At 38.9% G+C, this 27120-nt stretch overlaps 1 protein-coding gene across 1 annotated transcript in view; it reads right to left on the reverse strand.

Moving 5' to 3' along the window:
- Positions 1-27120, reverse strand: part of MMS22L (MMS22 like, DNA repair protein) — a gene marked incomplete in the record, with an annotated part of 1809169 nt that overhangs the window by 282342 nt on the left and 1499707 nt on the right. Inside the window, 1 exon segment of the mRNA XM_044065731.1 lies at positions 22790-22959. Coding sequence (XP_043921666.1) covers positions 22790-22959 — 170 coding nt within the window.

Consider the following 27120-nt stretch of genomic DNA (forward strand, 5'->3'; position numbering starts at 1 on the left):
CCTGGTGCACACCCACTCCCACCGGAAACCCTTCTGTGAGACCAAACACTATTCGCACTTGAGTCCTTGTACACAGCCTGTATTAATTCTACTAATGATTCTGGCACTTCAAACTACCGCAGTACTGCCCAAATCAGCTTTCTTAGGACCTTGTCATATGCTTTCTCCAAGTCTAGGAATGCCCAGTTGGATTCTTTCCTCATTTGTATCTTATTTATTTTAATTTATTTGCCTTTGTTTACTGGGAAAGTCTGACTGGTAATACCCACTTTCAGGGGAGGTCTGGGGCGAAAATCTCTATTTGCTTACACTGCATTATACTAAGTTTCAGTTTAACACAGAATAGCGAACATTTCTATTTACATTTATATACAAACAATATCTACATTTATACATTCTAATATTTTATAGAGGTGGACGTTACTAAAGAGAAAGCCCACATGCAACTTAGTGGACTGTACAGGCAGCAGTTATGTATAAAAATTGTTTTGTCATTTCAGTGAGAGGTTGAGTGTATTCTGTTTAAGGAGAGTATTTAGAGAGTATCATATGGTGAACATAAAGTCTCAACCTTGAGATGAGCATGTGCAGGACCAGGAATGGTTAAGTTGTTGTTTAAGCAGTGGTTTAAAACTACTGAATTGGTTAGAGAGTTTTATTTGCGTGGGGATACTATTCCAGACTTTTGTAATGCACTGGGAGTAGACAGTCTCCTGCAACATTATTTGACTTTTTTGCAAGTAAGAATTTGTTACTAGAGTGGAGGTCCCTTGCTGGACAGTAGGTCAGTAATAAGTTATGTTGTACAGGGCATTTTTCTGGATGATGAATGGGTTTGTGTGCTGTAGTTAATTGTAATTATGTTAGGTAGTTGTGTAGTTCAAGCTAATTTAACTGCTTTAAGCTATGACAATTGTGGGTACTATAAGAGAGATTGGTGGCAAATTTAGTTATTTTATTGTAACAGGAGGCAAGTTTCTTTCGTTGAGTATCGTTTAAGTTTGCTAGGATAAGAGTGGTGTATAAGAGAGTTACCAATAACAAGGTGGTGGATAGAGTTTTTCTTGCAGTATCTGTAAGGAATCCATTGATCTTATAATGGAAGCCTAGTTTCTGGTGTGCAGATTTAATGGTGCGGAGTATATGCTGGCCATGTTTGAGATTATCATCTATTATAATGCTTATATGTTTACTGAGAGTTACAGTTTCAATGACAGTATTATTTGTTGACTTTATGGTAAAAAAATTGTTTTTGATTTTGGCAACTTTTTCAGGTGAAAAGCATTAACTTAGATTTTTTGGGGTTGAGTAGGAGGTTTGACTCTGAGCCAGGTTTCTACAGAGGAGAAAGATTTTTGGGTAATGTCTTGGAGCTTATTTACTGTTGAGACCGCACATATTAATGTTGAGTCATCTGCATACTGAAGTAAACTAGTATGGTTATTGGAGGTCATTAATAAATATATTAAATAGTAGAGGACCAGGATAGAGCCCTGAGGGACACCTGTAGCAACTGGCTGAAAGGATGAGTAGGTTTGTTGCCATTTAATGGATTGTTGCCTTCCAGACAGGTAACGAAGACCACAACAAGCAGTATTGTGAAAGTCCTATTGAGGAGAGTCAAACGAGCAGTTGCTGGTGCAAGACAGTATCAAATACTTTTGACATGTTTAAGAACATGGTGGACACAAGCAGACCACTGCTTTTTATGTTGGTTTATTATATTGGTAAAATGTAGCTGAGCAATAGTGGTGCTGTGCTGGGGCCTAAAGCCATGTTATATTTCTGAGAGCAAATTGTTTGAGGTAAGGTACTGCATCTGCTGCATATGGATACATTTCTCTAATATTTTGGAGAGGGAGGACAGAATCATTATTGGTCTATAGTTATTAAACTCTGTGGATTGCCGCCTTTGTGCAATGGTATGATGAAGGTTTTTTTCCACAGTGATGGGATGTATTTTTCTGCTATGGACCTACTAAATAGTATGGACACGGGGAAGGCTATGACGACGGAGGCCATTTTTAGGTAGTCTGATGGTAGTTGGTCTACAGCAATGGAAGCAGTTTTTAGTTTAAGGTTCATCTTGCTTATGAGTGAGGTAGGTACTGGATAAAACTGAAGAGCTGTGGGGAGTTTTGCTTGGACAGGAGTAGAGATAGGAGGGCAGATGTATTGCTGTCCAAGAGAGGTAATACTGATTGTATAAAGTAGGAATTAAACTGTGTGTGGATAGAGTTTGTTATATTGTCTGTTTTTGATAGGGAGTGTTGCTCTTGCCAGGGTGGAGTAGCTTATTTACTGTTCTTCTTTTGGCTTTTCCCGGTTAGGGGTCGCCACAGCGGAACTCCGGTCCACTAATGATTAGCAGTAGATTTTTTACGGGTGCCGAGGTGCCAGCTCGACGCCCAACCTTCAGCGAAGGCACACCCATTCAATGCATGTCTTTTAAATGCCACTTAACCGCGGGGAAGACACGCAGACTCCACACAGAAGGCGCTCCAGCCGAGAATCGAACGGGACATCCTCTTGCTGTGAGGCAACAAAGCTACCGCTGCACCACCGCGGCTTCCATCGGAGTAGCTTATTTACTGATGACCAAAAAAAAGTTTTGGATTGTTTTTATGTTCGTCTTGCAGGCTGGTATAATATCTTTGCTTATCCTGCTTGAAATGGACTTTTGCAAGGTTTCAAAGATGTCTAAATTGCTGGAAGACATTTTTTTTAATTTTTGAATATGATAATTCATCAAACATTACAGAAATTTAAAATGAAAGAAAAACATATATACAATTTTATAAACTATAAACTGCAAACATTAACTATATACATTAGTGTCTATAAAGGCAAAAGCTTTTTATATTTAAGAACATTGTGGAGAAAAAGTTATTTCATAGATCTTTGTCCATTTTCTCAAATCTTGATAATATTTTCATCCAAGAGTTATAAAATGATGTAGGTCTGGTTGTTCTGTTCTTCAGTGTAGATATTTCCATATGTCCAACTGTTAAAGACAAGTTTCTAAATTCCTTAAATGTGGGAGAAGTCGTACTTTTCCAGTGAATGGTGATAATTTTGCGTGCTATTGCCATCAATGACCATAGTATTTTGAAATCTTTTTTTGGCACACAATCCGGAATGGGAAAGTTGAATAAAATCATTGATTTTGTTAATTGATAATTATCATTAAAAGCAATTTGAAGAAAATAATTAATATTTTTCCAATACAAAGTGAGACATTTGCATTCATAAAAAATATGATGCCAGTCTGCTCTTATCTTGATTAGACATCTCCAACATTGATCTTCTTTATGTGGTGTATAAAAACTTCTGTTTAAATATCTCCAAGTAAATAGTTGCCAATATAATGATAATGTTGTTTGTTTTGAGGATCTTAAGATAATCTTTTTTTCTTCTTCATTAGGAGGGTGGTTATCTGTAAGTAATAATTCCAGTATGCATCTGGATAATACAGTTTGTTTTCTTAATCAGTTTATAAATATTAGATAGATAGCCTTTTCCTTGATAAGGTTTGTTTTGTGATTATAATGAAATAATCAATGAATTTAGGAACATTTTGTCTAACTGCTGTTTGCATTTGTTCGTTTTTGTTTATAAGATATTGTCTTAAATTTGCAGGAGTAACCATGAATCATTATTTATATTTGTTAATTATTTGATCGTTTAATAGTTTATCTTGTTCTACTAGTTGATACCAATAGTTTATTGAACTTTTCTTTAATGCATTTATTTTTTGTGTTTGGAATGCATCAAGGATATCGAGTGTAAAGGCTATTGGTAGGGTCAGAAAAACAAGAATTAATACTTGGGACTTTGTTTATATATGTTTTTAGGGTAGTATTTATATATTTTGATGGTAGTTTATTGTTTTTATTTTTTCCTACTGGGTGATTTTTTAATACCCAGATAAGGGGTGATGGTATGATAGTTAAATAATCCTGTATATGACTTTGATTAAGTTCTAAATAGATCTGTTCATGTATTTGTTTCCAAATAGGGATGTAGTGAGTATTTAACCATAAGGTTATATTTTTGACCACAGATGATAAAATGTAAGTCTCAATGTCAGGTAAATTAATTCCTCCTTCTTCCTAATCTGGTAAATGCTTATTTAAAGCAATTTGGGGTTTATTTGGGAACCATAAGAATTTTAATATTATCTTGTTAAATCTTTGGATGACGTATTTGGGAGGTGGCAATGAGAAACGTTCTATTATATATAGTACTTTGGGAAAAATGATTGATTTAATAAGATATAATCTGTCTCCTATTGTAAACATATATTTGTTCCAGTTAGATATTGTTTGCTCTTTTATCTACTGTTTTTTTTATTTAATATAAGTGAATCAGTTAAATCTACAAGTAACTCTATACCTAAATATAGCATTTTTTGTCTACTGCTATATATTTGGAATATTCTTTGCTTATATATTTCTTTTTGGTATTGCATGATAAGATTTTTGTTTTGTTTTCATTAAAGTGTAAGTTTGAGACTTTATGAAATTCTTTTATATCATTGAATAATGCCTGTAATGATTTATTTGTGTCTGAGAGGGTTAGAAGTATGTCATCAGCAAAAGCTGTAATTTAAGATTTAATGTTTTTTTGATGCATATTCCTTCAATGTTATTATTTGATCAAATTTGATTTGCAAAGGATTCTATTTTAATGCAAATAGTAGTGGTAATAAAGGGCAACCCTGCTTAGTTCCCTTTTTGATTTGTATAGGTCCTGACCTGTATGATCCTAATTTAACATATGCTATAGATTCTTTATATAATGATTGAATGAGAGTATTGAAATTTATGGGGAAGTTATATGCATTTAAAACTAATGTAAGAAAATTCCAGTTAACTGAATCAAAAGCTTTGTTTATATCTAGGGAAATTGTGTTTAAATCAAGATTTATATGTTTAGCATAATCAATAACTTATGAGATTATTTTAAGATTGTCATAGGTATTTCTTCCTTTAATAAAACATGTCTGATCTTCATGAATTAACATGGGGAGAAAGTGTTTGATTCTGTCAGCATATATTGTCATGAACTGTTTGTAATCTATATTTAATAATGATATTGGTCTATATGATGAACATTTGTTTCTCATCTTTGCCTGATTTAATTATTGAGGATATCAATGAATATTTCCAAGAGGGTGGGATATTTATATCTTGTTTAACTAGGTTATATACTTTTAAAAGTAAGATTATAGCCTGATTATGTATTAACTGATACATTTCAGGTAATATATTATCTGGGCCAGATGCTTTATTTACTTTAAGTTTTTTTAATTTGTGATTTCAATTCTGTCATTGTAATTGATTTATTCATAGTGTCTATTTGTACTTGTGTTAACCTAGTGAGAATTTGATTTTCAAGGTAATTTTTTTCTCTTTGGTAGATATTTCTTGAGAATTTAAAGAATTATCCAAGTTATATTGTCTAAATGCTTCCAGAATACCATTTAAGTCTGTTACTTTTTTCTTAGTATTAGGTATATATATTTCTTTAATTTGTTTGGATTTGATTTTTTTTTTTCGTTCTATTTGCTAATTGTTTTTGATGTTTTGGATTGTGTAATAAGAATTTAGTTATATCTTTTCTAAATTAATCATAATCTTATGATGTAACAATTCTGTATATTTATTGTTAATTTGTAATAGTTCTTGAGCTGAATCTATGTTTTCTTTTTGAACATCCAGCTTCAATTTATCAGCTTTCTCTTGTAATTCTAATATTTATTTATTACAGGTTTTCCTTTTATTAATGTACCAAGATAATACTTTTCCATAAATATATGGTTTTAATGAGTCCCAAATATATATTTCTGAGATGTCATCTGTTGTATTTAGTTCAAGAAAAGCTTTAATTTCTTTTTCATAGAACTCTTTAAATTCTATTAATTTTGTGATGTAAGAGGGTATTCTTGTAATGGGATTTGTAGGTATGTGATTAACATCTATGTCAAAAACTAGTGCATTATGATCAGACAGTGGACAGTTTATTATTTTAACTGTATCTATTTTTTGTTGTTAAATCATTTTATTTATATATATATATATATATATATATATATATATATATATATATAATATATATATCCTGTCTATTCTAGAGTTGGTTTTATAGCTATGAGAGTAAATGGTTTTATACCTATGAGAGTAAAATGAATGAATTAATGAGTCCGGTTCAGCAAAATCATTTATGTCTTTTAAGCACATTGAGTCTGTGAATTTTAAAAGTGCCTTTGATATAGGTAATTTTTTTCTTGTGGTCTTTAAGTCAGTATCTTTACCATTTGTTATACAATTAAAATCTCCTGCTATAATCAGGCTACCTTTAGTTAAATTAATTATTTCTTCAAAATTATGTTCAACTGTTCCTAGTCCAAATTCTGGTATCCAGTATAAATTAATTAATTCCATAGACACTAGACAAAACATACCTGATGTATGATAATAGGAGTTGATTATTTTGGGAGATATGATTTCATTACGAATTAATATGGCTATCCCTCTTTTCTTTTGTTTATATTGAGAGCTTGTTAGTACAGTGTAATTATTATTTATGCTTTTTATATCTATATCTAACAAGCGAATCTCTTGTAGGAATACTATTTGTGCTTTATGTACAGTTATATATTTGAATAAGCTCCTCCTCTTATTACTATTGTTCAGACCATTAATATTTATGGCTAAACATTTCATATTTTACTGTATGTCTGTTTTATATGACAGTATATGGAAATAACTTTGACTCTTGGTTTTGTTTTATAAAAATGTTTTGATTTCATATTGTTCAGATATGTATTGGGTATTTTACCTGTAGACACCAAACCATTATAAAAAAACAAATAAACTACTAAATTTATTATTTCAACTCGTATACTACATTCCCTATCACTATGAGGTAATGTATCTCTTTGCTTGGGTAGTAATACTATCCAAGCAAACCTTCTAACCTCGTGAATAGTATTTAGATTAAGAGCTCTCTGACCTCAAAATCAATAAAATATTATTTACATAACTTAAAAAAATATAATCTAGTGAATAAATATATAATAATGTGTATAGAAATATTATCTACAACTCTAATTCTTTATAGCATATTAAGCATAGTAATAATGTTTTAAATTTAAATGTTTGTTTTCCATTCACGAGTCAAAAGGCAAAATTTCTAAATTAATATTCATTATTTCAAAATCAATTAGTAGTTTACATGACATTCAATATAATACAGTTATTTCTGAATCATAATAAAGATGTTCCAGTACTTTTATATGAAGCTTGAAGTAAATGGTTAAATCAGGTTTCAAGTTAATTTATATATTCCTCCCCCTCCCTCAAATTATTTAGATACATTTAAATATCTTTTTATTGTATAATTGTGACAGAACAATTATTAGTAATAAACTTCTCAATAAATATTTCCTTCTACATTAAAATATTGAGTATATTTAAGGAACATCTTTATACCCCCCCATATATTCTCTCAGGTAGAATATGTCATACTTCAATCATTACTATTAGAAAAACATCATAAATTAATTAAAAAGTACTTTAAACTGCATATTTCAAAATTGGATAGTTATAGTATGTAGTCTCTATATAGAGTACTTCATTCATTTTCCCTTCAAGTAAATATTTCAGAGAAGAAATATTATAATATAATAATTTCTTCCTCTAATATATTTAAACAGCTATTGTACTTACATCAATTGAATTTTAGTTTGTTTACATTTTTCCTCCTTTCACAAAACAGAAAACTAATCAATTCTGTATCATAAATGCATTTCTGCTGTTTACTGATGTAACATATATTTAGAATTCATTTAAAATTTTAGTTTTCTAATCAGTTGTTAATGAGTCTCAGAATGCATCTGTATATCAATAGAACAAGTTAAATATTAGATCAATTAAGCTATGTCAAATACCTTTATGTAGGTTCTTATGGGGTTTAATATATAGACATCCCAATCCCAAGTCTGTAATTATATACTTGCTAAGTTAAATAAAATGAATTTCGCCCTTTCAGTTGCGTGGGTCAAATGACCAATAGCTGTCAACACCAATGAAAGGGCTAATTCCTTACGATTAGTATTAACATTGTTATTAATCCAAATAGTTATTATTAGAAACTAAGTACTTTGACATAGCTGAAAAATGTTCATATTAAACATCTTAACCATGAGAACCATTAGTATTTGGATAGTGTAATATATGGCTTTGTGTTTTTATGTTTTCCCCCCTTCTTTTAAATAATTATACTAGATTCATGGAGTTTAAAAGATGTATATTAAATCTAGAGATAAGTGAATAATGTATATTAGCATATGTAAGAATAAAGAGTAATGGTAATGAAGTAGTATCAGTTCATTATGCAATTATTGTACATAAAGGTGGAGATAGAATCTCTGTTCTGAACATATTATAAGGGATGGTGATAGAAATCCCCTTTCTAGTGATATAACTGCAAATGTCTTGTACAAGAAAGCAAACTCTCCATTTTGGCAGTTTAGTATCAAGAGCCTGTGTGGCCAATGAAATAGCAAGGCTTGGAACAAGCCATTTCCTCTTTTCAAGGAATCAGAGACATCTATATTACTAAAGGGCAGAATTTCTGACTACTCATGTAGATCTTGAGACTCGTATACAAAAACAAAAGGCAGCCTGACATACAAACATAAACCATGTCAGTACTGATTTATTACAGTTCTAATACAATTGAAACAGAAGCTTTCTGTATAAATATTCACCAACAACATATAATTATTTACAAAACTCCATCCAGCCATTTTGGCAGTATCACTTTTTGTTGCTAGCCTGTTATTGCAAAAATGGGGAGTGAAGAGGAAGAATAAAGCTACTTAACAGGAATAGTTAAGCCTATCGACCAGCAGACAAACATTTTACTAAAATAAATATTACCTCGGCTCTGCAAGCCTCTTTATAAAACTTATCACTAAAAAGTAAAGTTTTGCAGCATCAAGAGTAGAATACAAATATATAGATGTAAGGTGATGTGTATTTTCTTAAAATAAAATACTATTGGATGACATATAAAAGTTTAATTTTAATAAACCTAAAAAAAAACTACAGCTACTGTACTAGAAGTAAGTTCAGAACCACACGGTCTCACAAACATTCTCCAGGCTCCAACACAATATAGCAGAATGCTACGATTGCGCACTCAAGAAAATCTCTCTCTCGCATTGTTTCTTAAATGGCATTCAAACTGTCACTGCCTACCTTTTAACCAATTACAAAACAGTGCAAGGGAGAGGCCCAGAGTAGCTCATGCATGTTCAGTATTTCGTGTCCACAATACTAACGAGGGACAGTTGCAAAACAAAACTGGAGGACACAATGTTGCCATAGCAACACAAATCTCAACAGTCTTCAACAACTAAAAACCCACGCAAAGCCTCTGTGAAAGGGAGCAGGGACAGCAAGAAAAGTATCTAAGGTGAACAACACATGGCCATAATCCACAATTTTGCATTTAGCAAACGCTCCACAGCCCACATCAGATGCCAGGGACTAAATCCCAGAGCCACAAAGCCCACAAAAAAAAAAAAAAAAAAAAAAAAAAACAGACTCATCGCAAAAAGTGTCAAATCGACAACACCAAACAGAGGGCCAGGTTCCCCTTCCTCCCGTGAGCTGCCCCGCAGAGCCTAATGCATCCATTAGCCAGAAGTCACATGCACACACATACCAGTGGCAGGGAATTTAAGCCAGAATGCAGTAGTGAAACTCTGGAAAATTACTGTCTCAGAACTCAAAGAAGAGAAATAAACTTAAGGAAGGGAGATAGTAGCCTGCTAAAATCAATGAAATGAGTACAGTTAAAGGAGAAAGTATCAATGAGACTGCTGTGGTCTAAGAAAATGGAGCTATTATAGTGGACAACATTCTTTGTTTTAGGCTGCCATAATATTTACAATTTACATAAAAATATAGCCAACAGACTGGTGTTCAAATTGTAGAGTTCACTGCTACATACATATCTATTTTCTTGCAGGTATATTTCTATAGAAAAATAAAAACACACTATACAGACTGACTATGTTGACTGTACACAAATACTAGCGCAGAGATGAAAGTGGCTTAACAACTGTCTTGGGCAAGAAGAAATAAAGGAAGTTGAGGGGGACCAAGGATGATTTCCTTGAAGGTATGTAGTTCCACTAAATAAAGACAGAAGGGCATAAATAATGTGAATAGCAAGTCTAGAAGAAGTGAAGAAAATATAAGAGAAAGACATAGTTTGAGTAAATGTTAGTGTCTGTTAGGAAGTAGAGAGTAAAAGCTGACCATCAAGATGTCAGTGGGGGAGGATTTACATACTATAAGGCTATTGTTTTCAAACTAGGACACTGAAGCACTTGTCTTCAGACTAGTCTCTATGCAGGCTAAAGTACACACCCAAGACTGGATGCCCCAAACACTTACTTAAAGCACAAGGGCAGAGGTAGTACACAGTTTGTCCTAAATAAATGGAGGGTGGATTGAGTGGATTCAGACTGTCTACTGGATGAGCATACCGTATGTATGCTTTAGGGATGTTTCCAATGAGCCTGTTGAAAAATGAGAAAGAAAAAAAATATATTCAAGATTCAGTGGAAATCCAACAAAATTACTATGGGATGAACTACATGCAACAGAACACTGCCACCAGTAAATGCACTGAAATTTAAGTGGTTGAAATTTAAGTGGTTTCTTAATAAATATAGATGTTAATTTCTGTAATACACTTGCTGTGATTGGGCTACTTGGGTTACCACCTTAAACAACACATCCTCAGAAGGAAACAATCAGTACTATTTTGTTAGCACCCTTATAAATTAAGGACATTAATCTTTCAAAAAGCAGCTTTTTAGCATCAGAAAAAAACACTGAAAAATGCAGGCAAAAATTTGAAAAAATAGCTTCAAACCTCACAAGTACGCTAAATTGAACAGAACTTTTAGCAAGCACTAACTTTAACTTACATTCCAACAAACTCTTTCTGGCAATGAAGGGACTTTGAAAGTGCTATGAAATCTCTACAGTTTAGGTTACCTTTCTAGCTTATTTAACACCAGTTAAGAGTTTTGCTAATAAAATAACCATTCAGTCCTTATAAAAGACAGTGAAATTATGATGACAAATATTGGGCACCATTACAAAAATTGCTGACACCAATCAACTAAAGTACAAACAATGGTTGCAAGTCATCCTTAGTAGAAGGTACATTTACAGGTAGAAATTAGGCTCAGCAACAATGACTATCAGTTAGATAAACACATTCAATTGGTAAAGTAAGTATGACAAACTTCAAACATTATCGCTTACCCTGTAACTCCCTTGTACCCTGCAAGGGGGGGGGGGTGATGAGAGAGTGTGGGGTGAGTGAGGTATAAAGCACGAGAGAGAGAGTGAGAGAGAGGGAAGGAATGATTAGAGAGTGTGGGGTGAGTGAAGTATAAAGTACAAAAGAGGGAGAAGCAGTAGAAGGAAGATGCATGTAAATTACCCCAAAAACAAGGGATAGGATCTGTGTAATTAGCCTAGGCCCCCCCCCCAAAGATCTGCAAAACAATTGGAATGCAGGAGTGCAGCTCTGGAAAATTACTGCTTATTAGCTTCTCTCAACTATACGTCTCACTGCAAACATTAAGTCAGTTGTGCTGCATTCTGATCGGAATCTGAATTGCTCATCTCCCATCTTACTTTCTTTCACTCTGCGTATCCGTTTATCAATTACCCTCTCCTGAACTTTCAGGCAGTGTGACAGGAGTCTGATACCTCTGTACTGCCCAGAGCTGTGGATGTCCCCTTTGTTCTTGTACATTGGCAAGAGAATGCTTATTCTCCAGTCATATGGGATATGCCTTTCCCTGCAGATTGCTATGAGTGCTCCCAATAGCCATTTCCACCTATCTCACCCAGCATCTTTATCATATCTGCTATAACCTCAAATGAGTCTGCTAAGCATGCTGCTTTCCCAGACTTCATTTTCCTTACTGCTATTCTTACTTCTAGGTTGGGTCCTTACTGCTATTCTTACTTCTAGGTTGGGTCCTTACTGCTGTTCTTACTTCTAGGTTGTCTCTTCTTCTCCTCTCATCGTAGGATGTCTGGGGCAGTAGAGTTTCTGTAGAGTTTTCTTCATTCAGAAGCTGCTGAAAATACACCTTCCATTTGCCTTTGATGTCCTGTGGACTGGTGAGCACGTTGCTGGCATCCCTTATGAAGGGTGCCTGACTATCTTCTTTATCTTTCTTTGTCTTGCAACCTGATATAGTTTCTTTGTGCCACTTACTGAGTCACTTTTCCTGAGTCACTTTTCAGAAGCTAGTAGAGTGCCTCCGATGTCCTGGTATTTGTTATTGCAAGAAGAATGAGGGAACAGAATCATATTAAACAGTCGATAAATCACTTGCAGCATTAAGATGATGGGGGAATACATCATTTTGCATCATCTATCGGAAGCCTTGGATAAACAGTTTAGGAGCACAGTGGTCATATACTGTGGCACCCTATGAAAAAAAGTAGGGATCCCAGACCAAGAACAGATGTAAATGGGAAAGATAACTATGCAATCTCTGGCAGTACACACTCTTATGTGAAAAAGAATTGAAGACAATGTAAACATCACCACTGTCACACTTCCCAACATATATATTTGAAAAAAAAAATGGTCACACATCTGAGATAATACCTATGATGTTAATTCTACAAGCTTCTAAGCTCTTCCCAGTGACAGGAAAGCAAGGCTCTGGAGTGTGTCCAGCACTGACCCTTTGAAGGGAATGCAACAGAATGTGAGCATGGATAACTTCCGCAACAGCTGTCGCCTTTGATAAAGAAGTTATGTACTCACCATAACGTTCCATCTGAGTAGGTAACTTCATTTGTCAGCAACCTGTGAGTATCGGATCCGAGCCAGCAGCTTTATTCAGCTAAGATCTGAGCTCCAAGCTCCTCCCCCTTACCCACCCTGCCATCCCCCTCTGTCCTCAGATCGAGTTTGCTATAGTATCATAGAATACTACAAAACAAAGGATCAGCTAAACATCCTAACCTGATGTCATCTGGAAAAGGAAGCACAAAGATCCTAAAAGGACGAACTACAGGTTAGGGGGACGGAGGGGGGGTTGGTTGCTGACAAATGAAGTTACCTACTCAGATGGAACGTTATGGTGAGTACATAATTTATCTGAAGTAGTTAACTTCATTTGTTCATCAACCTGTGGGACAGAGTCCCCAGCTACCAAAAACTTGGGAGGTTCTCATGGAAGAATATTCCGGAGCACTGCAGAGCCAAAGGATGCCCGCCCTCTGGAAATTATATCCAACTTGTAATGTGTAATAAAAGTATGGGATGAAGCCCAACTGGCTGCTGAACAAATGTCATCCAAGGACACTCTGGACCAAAAAGCAGCAGAAGTAGAAATTGATTGAGTAGAATGGGCGTGAACTCCTACAGGTTCAGGTCGGCCAGAACTCATATATGCGAGAAGTATACATTGGGAAATCCATCTGGACAATGTAGCTTTTGACACAGGTTTACCCAAAAAGGGTTTAGCAAAGGATACAAGGAGTTGCTCAGATTTCCTATGTTCAGCAGTCCTGTGTAAGTAGAACCTCAATTGTCTGTGCGCGTCCAAAGAATGCAATTTGTATTCACCTTTGTTATGATAATTTGGGGAAAAAAATGGTAAATTGCTAGATTGATTAATGTTGGACTCAGAGGCAACTTTAGGCAAAAAGGAGGGATTGGTCCTGAGGGAAACTCTGTCTTTATGAAAGACCAGGTATGGAGGTTTGGCACAAAGGGCTTGAAGCTCCGAAACCCTTCTAGCCGAAGTGATAGCAATGAGAAAGGCCGTTTTCCACGATAAATATTTTAGATCCACCGAAGCTGCAGGTTCAAAGGGAGGGCCAGTAAGAGCCTGGAGAACAAGAGTTAAATCCCATGGAGGGACTGCATCCTTAACAGGAGGCCTTAACAAGAAAGTACCTTTTAAGAACGTTTTGCAGATCTTAGAAGAAGCTAAAGGACCGAGATCACTTCCCACATGAAAGTGGGAAATCGCTGCTAACTGGACTTTTGACCGTAGAGGAGCTGGCACCTTGGTCAAATAAATATGACAAAAAGTCTAATACAGCTGGTATCGGGGCTGTAAAGGGATCCAAATTTCTATGTTCCGCCCAGATCGAAAAACATTTCCATTTGCTCTTATAGACCTTCCTAGTAGAAGGTTTATGAGCGGCTACTAAAATAGCCTTAACAGAAGAGGAGATGCCGGGAGTCCTAGCTATTATTGGAACTGGATCAACCAAGCTGTGAGCTTGAGATTGTCCAGGTTTGGGGTTGTCAACCCTAGGGGGTGAGATATCAGATCCGGAGTGGGATCCAAAATCCATGGAGGATTCACTAGATGAGACCATAGGCAAGGGAACCACGTTTGACGAGGCCAGAATGGGGCTATGATCACTCTGCTCCCCAACAGACGAGCTTTCTGCAAGAATTTTACCATCAGAGGAAGAGGCGGATAAGCATAAAGTAGACCGGATGGCCAAACATACACTAGAGCGTCTCTGGGGGATTCCCCTGGTGGGGGAAGTAGAGCGAAGTACTCGCTGCACTTTGTGTTCGAAGGCGACGTGAAGAGATCACAGCAAGGTTGACCCCACTTGAGGAAGATTTGCTTCGCTACTCTCGGGTTCAGAGACCACTCGTATGGTGAGAGGATGGTTCGACTCAGCCTGTCTGCCACAATGTTCGACCGACCCGGGATGTGCGTTGCTATGAGAAAGCAGTTGGTGGCAATCGCCCATTCCCAAACTCTCATGGCCTCTCGACAAAGCGGATAGGATCTGGTTCCCCCCTGTTTGTTGATATACCAGACTACTGACATGTTGTCTGTTTGAATTGCAATTGTCCCTAAAGGAAGAAGGGCCTGGAGTGCTTGCAACGCTAAAAGCACCGCCCTCATCTCTAGGACATTGATGTGCAACAAAGGTCTCCGAGTGGGTCCATGTGCCTTGGACGGTTCTGCCCATGCAGTGCCCCCCCCACCCGAGGCGTGAAGCATCCGTGGTTACCGTGGCTTGGGGTGGGGACATTGAGAAGGGGCGCTCTTCCCGGAGATCCGAGGACTGGATCCACCAAAGTAGGGATTTCCAGCAAACCTTGCTGAGGGGGACAGATGCACTTAGTGGATGTTGCAGGATAGACCACTGAACCTGCAAGGTCCATTGTAGGACCCTCATGTTTAGACGAGCTAGAGGTGACAGATTGATGGCCGCAGCCATGGAATCTAGTGCCCTCAGGACCAATTCCACTGGAGGAGCCGGGGAATGTAGGAGGGCCAGCACGTGGAGTGTCAAAGTTCGAAGAGTTAGGAAGACCCTCAACAGGTTTGTGTCTAATCTGGCCCCTATGAAATCCAAGATTTGAGTTGGTTGAAGGGAGGATTTCTTGAGATTGATTGAGATCCCAGATGAGAGGCCAAGTGAAGGAAGTAATTCCTGGTTGAACTTAGTAGATGCCTGGTGGGGGCGGTCAGGAGCCAGTCTAGATACGGAAAGACCTGTATTCCCTGAAGCCTCAGGTGGGCCGCTACAACTGCCATAACTTTGGTGAACACCCTGGGGGCTGTGGTGAGACCAAAGGGGAGGACCCTGAACTGATAGTGGCTGGCTCCCAGCCGGAAGCGGAGAAACCTTGTGGATCGTCTGTCCATCAAAATGTGGTAGTACGCATCCTTGAGGTCTATAGAGCACATTCAGCCATTCTCCTGCAGGAGTAGGAGAATGGATTGAATGGTGACCATCCGGAACTTTTCTTTGGCAACCGACAGGTTTAGAGTGGACAGGTCGAGGATTGGTCTTAAGTACCCCGTCTTTTTTGGCACCAGAAAGAACCTGGAGTAAAAGCCTGATCCAGATTGATCTTGGGGGAAGGGCTGGATTGCTCTTTTTTCTAGCAGCTGCTTTATTTCTGACTGCTGCCTCCCTTTGATTGGGTGGGACTTCGGGGAGGCTCCGGGGTCTGAGAGGGAGATTCAGAAAGGGGATAGTGTAACCTCTGGATATGATTCGAAGCACCCAGCGATCCGTTGTAATGGACTCCCAAACTACAAGTTGCCTCGAGAAACGCCCCCCTGACTGCCTCCAGAGTGGCGCAGTCGGGTAACCCCTCAGGGCTGCTGCGCGGGCCGATCCGAAAAGGGCTCTCTCGACCCGAAATTCTTCGGTCCCCCTCTGCCTCTGGGCCGGCGTCCACCCTGTCCTCTGCCTCTGAAGGACAAGGGGTCCGGAGCGAAACGCGACTGCTGAGATTTCCGGAACCACATCTTCTTTTGTCCCGATTGGTTCCTGGAGAAGGACCTCTGGGGAGCCGAGAAGCGGATCCCGACGGCAGACAACGTCTTCCCGTTTTTCTCGCTCTGGACCAGTGTGTCGCGGACGGTCTTGCCAAGCAGCGAAGAGCCATCAAAAGGGGCATTTGCGAAGGATGCCTTGAAGGGTTCCGCAAAGTCGCAGAGATGGAGTCAAGCATGCCGTCGTAAGACAATGCCCGCTCCGCTAGCTCTAGCGGCTCCTTCCGTAGCATGGGAAAGAAGTTGCATAGAAGTGTTCGAAATGGACTTAAGAGTGGCCATTCGAGCTAAGAATGTTTTCTTATCCTTGGCCACATGGACTCTGGGGGCGACCCGGCGTATTCCTTGATGAGATCCCGCTGGAGTCGTATCACATGTGCCATATAGTTCAGCGACCTTACGGAGAAGGTAGCTGAAGTGAACATCCACTTCCCTAGGCGGTCCATCATCCGAGACTCCTTGTCAAGAGGGTGGACCGAGGAACTCTCCTGGGCTAGTTCCTTCTTGGTGGCAGCCGCCACCAAAATGGCATCTACTGGAGCACCCTTTCTCCAAACCTATCTGTGGGTGGGCTGAGGATTTTGTCTGGTCTCTTTGGTATGGGCTCCACAGTGTCTGGTTCCTTCCATGCCCTGTTAGTGATAAGATCTAACAGGGGATCGGCAGGAGGGGACACCCAAGAGGTAGATGGGCCTGTGTCAAACGCCTCCAGAAACACAGACTCATCGGAGGAAGGTTTTTGGGCTGACCACCCCCCTCTAATACGAAGCATTTCCATAATGTCTCCAAAGGAGATGTCCTCGGGGGGGGGGGTGACCTTGGGGAACATTCCCCTTTCTCCAAGTCTGTGTCCTCTGTCAGGGACTCAGGTGAGTCCAAGTGCCTCCTCTTGCACTTACGTTTGTGGGGAACCTCCTCGGGGGAGGGGGGCTGTCCAAAGATGCCTCACCAACCACATCCTGTTCCTCTGAGGGAACCATCTGGGACGTAGGTGCAGGCTGTCCCTGGGGCCGGATGATGGGAGGTAGGCCTGTCTGACGGAGTGGAGGGCGGAACCGTAGCAGGAGCCTGGGGTCTCGAATCCCTCGACAAGACCCTCTCCACAACATCGAACGCCGAAGGGGAACTGCTCTCTCTGGGACCAGAGAGCAGTCCCCTCGGATCCGAGGCGTGGACCAGAGCCGGCGCCGATGCAATCGGATCCGAAGGGCCAGTATGCTCTGACCGAGATGGAGCCGAAGACACACTGACACCTCCGGATCCAAAGCTCAGCTCACGGCTCCGAGAGCTCGGATCCAAAAAGGGACCCGACAAACTCGAGGGTGCGGTCGGAGCAGAAGTAGGGTGTACTATCGGCGCAGAGCCTCCCCCGGCTCCGATGCTACCTGGATCCGACGGCTCCGAACCCCAGAAGTGGGTCGGAGAAGGAGCAATCGGGGCGAAAAATGGGGTCGAGCCCCCCCCCAAGCGGGGGGCAGGAGCACTCCCATCTGCAGTTGGGCCTGGAGAAACCTACGCATCATCCGGTCCATATCTGCATCGGACAGAGTAGATCTAGACAAGGCCACTGAGGCTGGCCCAGAGTGCCGCCTCGATGACCTCGAAGGCGACCGGGTCTCCTCCTCTGGCTCCAGGGAAAAATGAGGTGAATGAAGCCGGGAAGGAGAAGGCCCGGACGTCCTAGGAGAGACTATCTGTTTAGCCGGCGGAGCAGAGGAGGAAGATTCAGCCCGCCGCTTGTGGTGTTTCTTCTCCTTTTCTCCCTCCTAGATTCCCTCTCCTCCTGAGCCAAGGTGGGAGGGTGAGTCCCGGCCAGGGGAGCAGGGATGGAAGGCGGGACCGCAGCAGGTGCCGCCGAGGGAGAAGAGGACGAAGCCAAGTCTGGGGGCAGAAGTCCTGCCAGAATCAGCTTCGACCTCCTGTCCCTCAAAGCCCTGGGGCTGAAAGCTGCACAAATTGTGCAGCCCGAGGAGAGATGGTCAACCCCAAGGCAGATAACACACCGAGTGTGGCCATCCGCTGGGGATAACTTATGGCCACACTCGGTGCTTTTGGAAAAAATTGCTTTCGGGGCCTCAGACATGGTAACAAAAGATAGGCCCAACCCGCACACACACGGGGGGAAGGAGGAAAACTAAACTAACTAAAATTAAAAAAAATTACTAACAAGTTTAGCAATTTAAGAGAAAAGGGGAAACACTCACTCGTATATCGATTAAACTAAAAACTAGGTCAAAAAGTAAATTTTGATATAAACTCACGAAGCCCTAAGATTGGAAACTCGTGCTAGATGCTTGAATAAGCCGTGGCAAATGAGGACAGAGAGGGATGGCAGGGGGTTATGGGTAAGGGGGAGGAGCTTGGAGCTCGGATCTTAGCTGAATAAAGCTGCCGGCTCGGATCCGATTCGGATCAGATACCCACAGGTTGATGAACAAATGAAGTTAACTACTTCAGATCAACTGTTACCACAAGACAACCCAGGCTACTGTCACTAGCATCAAATCCAGGGAAGGGGATACACAATCATCTACCCAGATAAGGGAATTCCAGAAGGCTGTTCTGATGCAAAGCCTCTTCCACCAAGTGTCGCACCTTGGTAAATACTCTAGGATGGAAAATGAACAAAGTGCAGTAGGTAGCCAAGAAAATACTGCATAACTAAGGCAAAACACAGAATCCTCCTAGCTGATTCTCGGATAGTAATATGCCATTAGGTATCCCTCAATTTAGTGATGGCATTCAAAATACCATCAGCAGTATTTGCATCTAAGTTTGGAATATGTCAAGTATATTTCACAAAGCTCATCTGAAAGTTGAAGTTGCTGAGATCCAAGAGTGGTTAGACAACTTCCTTCAAACAGAAAAAAAAAAGGAAAATATTCGCTGTTTCTTTAGAAGAGCCATCTTCAATGCCTCTTGGCCAAAGAAAGTGAGACTGTTTTAGTAAATTAGATGAGCAACAGACAGGCTGTGCCACTTTGAACTCACGAGTATTGCATGACAGTTCTTCAAGCATAGACGAATATGAAAACCTGATCTCTACATGGACCTCTTAGAACAGTAGTCATAACTGCTGCTGCTCTGGATTAGATAAAATCCTCATTAAGGAGCTCAGTGGAAGATCAGAAGGAAAAGGTGAGCCTAGTATTAGGCAGATCATATCTGATGGTGGTAAGCCTTCTTTATTCTAAAGGCCTAAGAAGGATGAGGAGAAATATGATTAATAGCATACATGAAATCCACAGAAGTAACATTTACCTGTTCTTTGTGGTCTTCTATAAAGAAATGATGAGCAAGACCCTATCCCAAAAAAGGGCATCCAAGAAGGCCTTGTGCATCTACCATGTTAGGAAGACAGCCTATGTCAGAGGCTAGAGACAGGAACTTAAGAGTGCAGTCCTTGCCATGAAAGTGCAATGAGTTACATGGAGACACGCTTTAGATGTAGAATTCAGAAGCTTTTCAACTGCCTCCTACCCAATCATGTGCAACAGGAAGGACAACTTTTCCAAGGCTTTGCAAAGGAAGTAGTAGGGAAATGAATAATATGAGATAAATCACTCATAGCATTAAAATTGTGGAGGAATAAATCCTTTTGAAACATTTCTCTACAGCCTTGGATAAACAGTTTGGGAGCATTTTGAGACATATACCAAAACATGAAAAAATGTAGTTTACTTTAAGAAGCCAAGAGTAAGAGAAAACCATTCAACAAGTGGCTGTCAACCTTCTTGGAAAGCCCACAACTGAGTTGTTTACAAGCAGCAAAATTGGAATTTCCCAAGAATAAAATGGAAGAAAACTTTATAAACCTTTCTAAGACAAAAATCAGTGACCCAGTTTTGCAGGATAGACTTCTAAGGTAAAGTAAGATAGCATGCTAACCTTAAAAAGCAGCTTCACAACAGGCCAAGAATCCCACAAAAGGCATGCCAACAAAACTGCACATTAAGTCTCAATGGAAAAAGCTGACAATCATGTAGTAAATAATGTACAAGATAAGATAATACAGAACATTCAGTAGCTGAATCAGAAAAGGCTTACAACAATTACATTTGCAACATTGGACAGACTACATACATGGAGTCAAATAAGACTTTCTACTAGTAAGGTGCCTAGCCCCCTACAGAACCCCTACAACTTCAGAGGGGAATTACTTATTAGGAATCAAATTTCAGCCACCCAGCTGTGATATGGAAAGCCATGAATGCTGGATACTGGACTCTTGACATTCTGCTGGAAAACAAGATCTTCCTAAAGCTCAATAAACTTGTCTACCTTTCCATAAGAAGAAAGATCCATAGTTATTTTGGCCAATAAGGAACAAGGAAAACTAACTGAACTTCTGTCCCTTTCTGCTTTTAAAGAAGAATTTTTTGAGTACATGGAATTAGAAATGTATACACATTTCCCTCTCGCAGTACCACTAAATCATTCTGGTAAATGGCCTAAACATTCCTGAGATTTAAAAATATCTCACTTAGAAGATCTCTATTTGAATGCCATCTCCTGAAAAACCCGTGCAGTGAACTGTCACCTGTGATCTACTTGAAGTGATTGACATAAGCCATATGCCAAGCATATTCCTTTTTCCTTGCTGATGCAGGACAGGACAGACAGCCTAAGATCTTAAAGATGCATGATCAGTCTGTAAAACTGGTATTGTCATGAGCTACTCTGCTTATATACAATATGAAGTTACACAAGCAGAGGCCACTTGTAGCACTTCTAGTAAAAGTGAAATCCTGAATGCTCTGCTTTCCAGCAACATACCTACCATGTGAGCAAGGGACTGCATTCCCTGGACTAACAAGGATTCTAAACGAGATCCCCTCCTGGATCTGAGGCATGTCAAAATGATTGTCAAGGAATAATTCAAGAATGGTCTGGACAGATTCTGAGATTCTCAGGTTACCCACCAATAGAACTCTTAAACTAAGGATGGCATCAACAGAATTTTCAGATCAAGAAAACATCTTTATACTGGTCTCACAGATTTCTGAAATAATGAGGAAATGCACCCATGTGAAGTCTGCAATTCTAAGCCACCATCATTGTGGCCAAAACACAACCCAGCATTGTTAGGAACACACTTGTCAACCAAATGACTAGAAGCACAGCACAGTGAAATAAACAGCATCATCACCTGTACCTTTTTTTCCTAGTTAAAGAAAGCTATTTGCTGGACCATGTCTGATACAAGTCCCAGAGAAAACCTGGGAGGGGGACAAATCCAACTCCTCTCCATTGACATCAAACTGAGTCTAGAAATAGAATAACTACTGGAGTTAGCTATAAATTGAACAAACATCTGGCATATACGAATGCGCATCTCCTCCCCATCCTTGGCATAAGATGGCTCATTGTCTAGGAAATTAGCACCCCCTTTGGTGGAATAAGCCACTCTGGCCTAGTAATAAGGTATCTAAAGACTATTTGCAGTTAGGCCATCAAGATGTGCAGCACTGTCCATACAAAATAAAGTGCAACAAAGAAACTCCAAAGGGGAGCAAAAGCTGTGATACCACATCTACAGAACCGTTACCCTGACACATTTGCATCCAATCTCACTACAGACTTCACCAGAAGTGAAATTCTGGTCCTACAGGGTAATGTTCTAGATGGGAATTAAATATTTCAAAACAAACATGAATAATGTATTTTTTCTGGTATACTGTAATTAAGTTATTTCAATTTAGCAGTAGATTTCATTGCAAACAAAAGAAGCAAAATGCTGCATCTTAAATGTTTATCACCATTTCTAAGAAAACAGTACTTTTAAGAATCAATTCCTAATTATACACATGCACTGAACAGCAAGAGAATTTGCCTTTGAATTATAAATGATCTTATTTGTACTTCGAGCATACCTTTCAATATATTCAAATAATGATGAACAGATGAAAAATGTTATTATAACTTTGTGAAGTGTTAAGAAGGAAAGATATTTGGAGATAAGATGGAAATGCATAAGGCGAGAGTCTCTACTGAAACTGCAAGGCATGAATTTTATTTAATTACATCAACTAATTATATTTACCGATATGGCTTAGTTCTGTCACTTCTTGGCTGAAACATTGATTCTGACCTTATTTATAAACAGTGAATTCATAATGACCCTTTGTTCTATTTGAAGCCCACAGTTCAGAGTTATGCCTTTTTTAATTTATTTATTCATAAACTGCAAAGGCATATCTGAATACTAAACAGAAAGTGATGTTCACACTGTCTGAATTCTGTCATTTTAATACATTCTTCTTAACATGAAATGGCATCAGAAAAGTTAATTCAGTGACTCATGGTGGAATACACTGAGAAAATTATACTCTGGTTGTGTTTTCTAGCAGCAAGCCAGAGAGCATTAGCCTACTGTGTAAATCCACAACTCACCTGCAGATACAATGGGAGGCTCTCGCGCATAGCAGAGAGCATAGCTGGATGCAGCTCTTTATCTTGTTGGTACACAAAATTCGGTAACAGTAGGCAGTCAATTATGCGCAGCAGCAGTGGTTGGGCTTTTGATGTAGCCAGAATTGGTGCCCAGTACTTCATTATACAGCCTGTTCACAAAACAAAAAACATTATATAACATTAGCAAGCACAACAAGCAGGTGTTTTAGACTACAGAAATTATAACATATGGCAGGGGAATAAAATTATTCATGGGTATCTAATTACGAACGCTCTTTTCTAGCGGGTAAAAGTGATACATGGCTAGCAATGTAACATTTGACAATGTATGCTTACGAGTCTTTGAAAAACAGAATATCCTGAATAAATTACTTGGCATCTTCAAAGCACAAAAACATCCCTAATCAGGGGAAAAAAGTTAGGTAAAAAAACTAAAATGCTTTTATGCATCTCATTCCTGCTCATAACCTCTGAATTTAGTAGAGGTTTAAAACGTATCCTTCAGCCAAGAAGTTTTGTATGTTTGAAAAGACAGGAAATAGACTGTACTAACAGGCACACTGGGTTCAGACACTAATGCTTCTCTTTAGGATGAAGCATGACCATACCAGAAAGAACTGCAACTCTCCAATTGAAGATGGCTTCTGCCTCTAAATGTACACAATATCCTGACAATAAACAACAGAGAAACTTTCAGTGCAAATAATCTCATCATGTTTTTGGACATGCAGATTCTTTTTAAGTCTGTATTAAAATGTCAGTTGCTATCGTTTCTTCTTAAACTTATACCTTCAGTGTTTGTTACAGGACCACATTAAGTCTTCTACAGGCTACTCTTTCCTTTATTACTATGCCTCACCAAATTGAAGACCCATAACCCACAGGGTGACATGTCAATTAGGGCTAAAATGTCACAGCTTTTTGTAACCAAAACAGTATTTATAAAAAAATGCAGCTCCATAAGACATATTTGACAAAAGAGGCCCTCTGTTAGCAGTGAGATCAAGTAAAAATACACCTTAGTATGCCAGAGTCTGCAGTCGCACATGATAGACAAAACCTAAAAAAAAAAACTTGGACAGAAGGAACAGGTCTTGGAAATCTTTTCTTTTTGAGTATGGTAGAAGTTTGCCATGATTACACTAGTTTATTGAAGACAGATGATGCAAAGTTGCAGGGCATTTCTCATCATTTTCAGGTCATTGTTAAAGGCCAGCTACTGCACATAAACAATGGAAAGGAAGTATTTATGACTAAATAATGTTTAAGGAACAAACACTTTCTACATGGGAAGAGGGTAATAAACCTGGGCTACCTACTATTATGATAGGTGGCTCAGTGACTATAGGATTTTCTTGAAGAATGCCTACTGAATAAATCCTCTGTAGCACAGAGTTGTGAAAAATATTAGCAACCAGCAATGAACTGAAAAAAGTCTCTGAGCCAAGGTAAAGTCCAAACTTGCCCAAATGTGATAGACAGAGCACAGATATGACTGCTTTGTAGAACTGCAGAAGGTAAGCAAATTGGCAATAGTGCCAGAAGAAGCTGCCAATAACTGAGAGCACATTTTTCGAACATGTAAAAGGAGCCATTATGCCTATAGAAGACTGCCCTTGACAACACAAGTCATTACATTCCATGCAACTAAATTTAAGGCTCATAATGCACTGACTGCAATAAAAAGACCTTTAAATACCCTTAATTTGTTTCCTCTAGCAAAAAGGAAATCCCCCCTCCAAACTCCCTGAAATGAAAAATAAGACCACTGCTGTACTCTGCACAATAAAAAGGAATACTTTTATTACCCTCCATGCAACAAAACAACTCCTTTATTACACATACTGCATAACAAAAGGAAGTCCATTGTTTCTACTCCCTGCAATAACAATAACATGAAGGCCTGTACTGCACTTCCTACAAATAAAATTTTCTCATCATAATGCTTGTAGCAAAAGTATTCCCTTATTACACCTCCAGTGAAAAAAGGAACTTTATTATTCCTTAACCACATCTGTAGCAGTAAGAAATAGTTTTTTTCCACATTTCCAGCATAAAATTACAACATGATGCAGCAAAAATGAATGTGCTTCCTGCAGTAAAAATTAGGGCCATATCACACCATCTGGAACAAAAAGTAATCACTCCATACAACAACGGACGGTTCCTTAAGACTCCGCAAGAAGCAAATTTGCAACCAGATGGAGGGAGACGTTTTGAATCCCAAAAGAAACGCAACATCTCATAATATGAGGTCAGTCCTGAGAAGGACTTCTGGTCTACGCTATGTTAAATCCCTCAGAGCCTTCCCTGCTTCATTGCATGTTAGAGCTGGTAAAACTGACTGTGTTTTGCCTCTAAGTACAGCTGCTAATTTGCGGTAAAAAAAAACTCTCCTATAGAGCTTCAGAATTAAGGTCAATCCAGTATTACAGAAGAATCACACCAGTTTTGTTTTCAACATCAGATAGATGAGCACCCGGTTACAATCTTTACAACATTCTACCAGGGTATGTGTGCAGGGGATGGTGGGCTCTCATTGGTCCAGAACTCCCCATTTTGTATTGGTCTTCAGGATCCATTCCTCATTTTCATAGGTGAACCTAACTTGCCAATCCTATAAGGGTTCAAGTTCCAGCCTCTACACACTCCCCAGTCTTTACTGTCATACACTAGTGTATACATAAAAAAAATCTAAAGACAACTATACTAATTAGGAGTTATGTACTTACTATAATTTGGTATTTGTGCTGTCCAGTTTCATTATGCTTCATGATGCTGTCTTAAGATCTAACATTGGATCTGATCCGGCCATTCCAAAAGACTGATGCTTCAAGCCTCGAGTTCCTCCCACTCCCAAAATGCCCTGCACCAGCCCTAACTTCCATATATATATATATATATATATATATATATATATATATATATATATATATATATATATATATATATATCTATACACACACACACACACACATATATATATATATATATATATACACACACACACACACACACACACACACATATATATATATATATATATATATATGTACGTACACACATACATATATACACAAACCACATGGGTGGGATGAAAACTGAACACAGATACCAAGTTACAGTAAGTACATAACTCCTAAACCTGATGTTGTCCATTTCATATGGCAGCATCAGAGTCCCCAGCTACTGGATCTCTGGGTGGCCTCTATGGAAGGATATGCCTGAACAATGCGGAAACAAAGGATACTCTTTCTCTGGAAACTATAACTAATTTGTAATGCAAGACAAAAGTGTCTGATATGCACACATTTCATCAATTGAATTTCTAGCTGAGAATGCGGAAGAAGTAGACATCAACCTGGTAGAATGTGCTCTTGGCGAATGCGGCAACTGCAATCCTTTCAAGGAATAAATTGTAGAAATACAATTTGTAATCCATTTAGCCAAGGCTGCTTTTGAAACTGCTTGGTCTAAATGGTTAGGTGAAAAAGATATGAATAATTTTTCAGACTACCTGTGTTCCTTTGTCCTGTGCAGACAGAAATGCAACTGTCTATGAACATCAAGTAGGTGGAGCATCTAATCACCTTTGTTGGAATGATTAGGGAAAAAGACTGGAAGATGAATGGACTGATTTATATTCACTTCGGTGGCCACTTTAGGCAAAAAGGGATTGTCCAGAGAGAAACTGTCTTTGAAAAAACATATGGTGGTTTAGATGACAAGGCCTGCGATTCCAAAACCATCTTGACCAAAGTAATAGCCACCAGGAAAATGTTCTTCCAGGATAGAAATTTCATGTCACAGGAGCTAGCCGATTCAAAGGGTTTTTGACTAAGACCTTGCAGAACCAAAGTCAGATTCCAAGGAGGGGAAGGGTCTTTAATCCGGGGCCTGAGTAGGAAAATTCCTTTCATAAAGGCTGTGCATAGTTTGGATGCTGAAATGGGGGTCAACTCATCTAAATTATTTGTGAGATGAAAATTAGCAATTGCTCCCATTTGCAACTTAATCATAGAAAAAATGGCTCCTTCTTGAAAAAGTGGACTTAGGAAAAGGAGAATAGCTGAGACAGGAGCCTAGAAAGGATCAATATTCTGTTTCAATGCCCACACAGAAAACCTCTTCCATTTGCTATTGTACACTCTTTTGGCTGAGGGTTTCTGGGAAGCAAGAATGATCTCCCTTAACGGGGAGGCCAGCCTGGACTTTCTTAGAATCACTGGAAGTGGAGAAACCAAGGTTAGTCTTAGGGATCTGAGGTTGGGGGGATGGAGTTCTGATGCGTGGGAAATCAGATCCAGTAT

This window comes from Protopterus annectens, chromosome 1.part0 (genome assembly GCF_019279795.1).
Source record: "Protopterus annectens isolate FY-2018-M chromosome 1.part0, PAN1.0, whole genome shotgun sequence".
NCBI classification, from domain to species: Eukaryota; Metazoa; Chordata; order Ceratodontiformes; family Protopteridae; genus Protopterus; species Protopterus annectens.